The sequence below is a fragment of the Pinus tabuliformis genome, chromosome 3_2 (genome assembly GCF_031772625.1).
Source record: "Pinus tabuliformis cultivar Carrire ecotype Pingquan chromosome 3_2, CPIR1, whole genome shotgun sequence".
NCBI lineage: Eukaryota > Viridiplantae > Streptophyta > Pinopsida > Pinales > Pinaceae > Pinus > Pinus tabuliformis.
Genome location: NC_142302.1, coordinates 652,147,550 through 652,150,770, shown reverse-complemented (window position 1 = coordinate 652,150,770; position 3,221 = coordinate 652,147,550). Strand labels below are relative to the sequence as shown.

At 35.9% G+C, this 3,221-nt stretch overlaps 1 protein-coding gene across 1 annotated transcript; it reads left to right on the top strand.

Moving 5' to 3' along the window:
• The first annotated feature begins 2,116 nt into the window (after positions 1–2,116).
• Positions 2,117–2,794, top strand: LOC149182342 (protein TOPLESS-RELATED PROTEIN 2-like). Its single transcript, XM_089414529.1, has 3 exons — positions 2,117–2,308; positions 2,430–2,597; positions 2,690–2,794. The coding sequence occupies exons 1-3, from the start codon at positions 2,117–2,119 to the stop codon at positions 2,792–2,794; spliced, it is 465 nt and encodes a 154-aa protein (XP_089270655.1).
• The last annotated feature ends 427 nt before the right edge of the window (positions 2,795–3,221 follow it).

Here is a 3,221-nt window from a genome sequence, read left to right as displayed (position 1 = left end):
ACCCAACTGTATCAGTGAATTGTTGTATTTGGAACCCAGATGGGGCAGTCCTTGGTAACTTAATCTATACTCATATTCATTAATAAGATGCTTTGATATCATTTCCTTCTTTATACAACAATGTGAGTGATTTGTAATAATGCCACCAATAGAATGGTGTGCTACGCCCTCTATTCAGATACTGACATGCCTGCATTTGTGTTATAGGAGTTGTGTTTTCACATATATTCTTATACTGTGGCAGGTGATTTGAGACAACATCTAGAGGTTTGCTTACATGCTTAAAGCCAATCTGTACATTCTTGTAGGTCTGTAAAATTAAGTTTGTATTGAAAATATAATTTATTAACATTGATATAATTTAAACAGATTCACACAGATTCATGCACATGCTACTGGTGTGAATATTGGTTTTTCACTAGATACTATCTCTTCATAATAATTATATGTGGATGTAAGACCATCAAGATAATCGCTTTATCATGTGTCAAGACTCATTCTAATAGTTTTCATTTACTTATCTGACATGCCTGCATTTGTGTTATAGGAGTTGTGTTTTCACATATATTCTTGTCATGTGTCAAGACTCATTCTAATAGTTGTCATTTACTTATCTGACATGCCTGCATTGTGTTATAGGAGTTGTGTTTTCACATATATTCTTATCATGTGTCAAGACTCATTCTAATAGTTGTCATTTACTTATCTGACATGCCTGCATTTGTGTTATAGGAGTTGTGTTTTTCACATATATTCTTATCATGTGTCAAGACTCATTCTCATAGTTGTCATTTACTTATCTGACATGCATGCATTTGTGTTATAGAGTTGTGTTTCACAATTCTTATAATGGCAGGTGATTTGAGATTGTAGAGGTTTGCTTACATTCTTAAAGGCCAATCTGTACATTCTTGTATGTCTGTAAAGGCCAACCTGTACATTCTTGTAGGTCTGTAAAATTAAGTTTGTATTGAAAGTATAATTTATTAACATTGATATAATTTAAACAGATTGACGCACATGCTGGTGGTGTGAATGATATTGCTTTTTCACACCCTAGCTACCAGCTCTTCATAATAATTACATGTGGGGATGATAAGACCATCAAGGTAATCGCTTTATCATGTGTCAAGACTCATTCTAATAGTTGTCATTTACTTATCTGTATATGAAAAAGAAAAAAAAATATTGTCTATGCTTGTAGGTGTGGGATGCAGTAACTGGTCAAAAGCAGTACACATTTGAAGGTCATGAAGCAGCTGTATATTCTGTTTGTCCTTACCAGTAAGAAAATATTCAGGTACTTTGTTCCTTGAGTCCTGAAGAATTTATGTGAATTGCAGTTAAGGACTAGTTTTGAAATACATTGCATATTCTATTTTTGTTTGATGTTTGGCTTTCTGTGAATTTTTGACCATATGGCAAATACTTTATTGCACTAAAGATAGATGGATTATGATTCTTTGTTTGTATGCAGTTTATTTTTTCTACAGCTATTGATGGAAAGATCAAATACTGGTTGTATGATCTTGCGGGATCTAGGGTGGATTATAATGCTCCAGGCTTTATAGTGCTGATGGAACAAGGTAAAATGTTAACTTGGAATGGTGTTTAGTTTGTAAAATGTCTTTATGTAGATCTGAGTTTTCCTTTCTCCAATTTTCTATATTTGTTGTGTCAAGTCGATGTCCTTTCTGAAGTATATAATCATTTGTATTTTTTATTAGGCTCTTCTCCTGTGGAACAAGTAAAGATGGTGATTCATACCTCATTGAGTGGAATGAAAGTGAGGGAACAATCAAGCGTACATATTCTACAATTTGAGACAACCATGAATAAGTAAAGATGGTGATTCATACCTCGTTGAGTGGAATGAAAGTGAGGGAACAATCAAGCGTACATATTCTGCAATTTGAGACAACCAAAATAGGTTCTCGGCAGCTGGTGATGAATTTCAAATAAAGTTCTGGGACATGGATAACACCAACATCCAGACAACAATTGATGTTGACGGTAGTTTGGTAAGACGTTATTTTTGGAAATGAGGATGGTTTATTTTTAGAGTTTCAAAACATTATTTCAAGTTTTCTTGATCACATCTCAATGTATAATCCTCATGCTATTTCCAAAAAAATCCCAGGCTAGTCCTCGCCTTCGTTTCAGCGAAGATGGTTCCCTGTTGGCAGTCACAATGAATGACAATGGCATAAAGATCTTACCGAATGCAGAGGGATTTCGCTTAATTGGCATGCTGGAGAGTAGATCCTTTGAAGGAACGAAGGTGCCACCAGAGACAATGGCAACAAAGGTAAATTCTTCTTCCATGCAAATTTACTGCGTACATGTTTTTAGAGTTTCAAAACATTATTTCAAGTTTTCTTGATCACATCTCAATGTATAATCCTCATGCTATTTCCAAAATATCCTAGGCTAGTCCTCGCCTTCGTTTCAGCGAAGATGGTTCCCTATTGGCAGTCACAATGAATGACAATGGCATAAAGATCTTACCCAACGCAGAGGGATTTCGCTTAATTCGCATGCTGGAGAGTAGATCTTTTGAAGGAACGAAGGTGCCACCGGAGACAATGGCAACAAAGGTACATTCTTCTTCCATGCACATTTACTGTGTACATGCACTACTAATTAATGGTAAAGTTTAAACCCTAACTAATTCATTTTTACTATGCAGACTTCAATTGCGAATGCCATGCCTCCTGCAGTCACTGCTCCTGGTTCCCTTCGCAGTGTTGTAGAACGTTCGGACAGGCTTCCGGTTCCCTTCGCAGTGCTGTAGAACGTTCGGCCAGACTTCCACCTGCATTGTCAATGATCAATTTTGTAAGAGCATTCTGAATTTAGCATATTCAGTTTAGTTTGTTACATATATCTTATCATTTTCTAAACTTTCACTCATAATCCAGATATTGTTGCTTTCGAGTTTGCATAGGATTTTGTTCTTTTCCCCATTCACATGCTCTATTAGCCATTATTTATATTGTTGCTTTCGAGTTTCCATATAGCATAGGATTTTGTTCTTTTCCCCATTCACATGCTCTATTAGCCATTATTTTGGCATATCTTTTATAGGAATACGATGATATTATCAATGATGTCTAACAATGCTCTGATATTCGAGACAACATGTGTGCAGAGCAGTATAGAGTCTAGACAGACAGTCCGACCCCAGATGTTAAACGAAGGCTTCTAGATGAGGTCACAGA

Coding starts and splice junctions, on each gene's coding strand:
- LOC149182342 (XM_089414529.1), top strand. CDS start 2,117: ATGCTATTTCCAAAAAAATCCCAGGCTAGTCCTCGCCTTCGTTTCAGC. Junction 2,309..2,429: donor CAGAGACAATGGCAACAAAG/GTAAATTCTTCT, acceptor AAAATATCCTAG/GCTAGTCCTCGCCTTCGTTT. Junction 2,598..2,689: donor CGGAGACAATGGCAACAAAG/GTACATTCTTCT, acceptor TTTACTATGCAG/ACTTCAATTGCGAATGCCAT.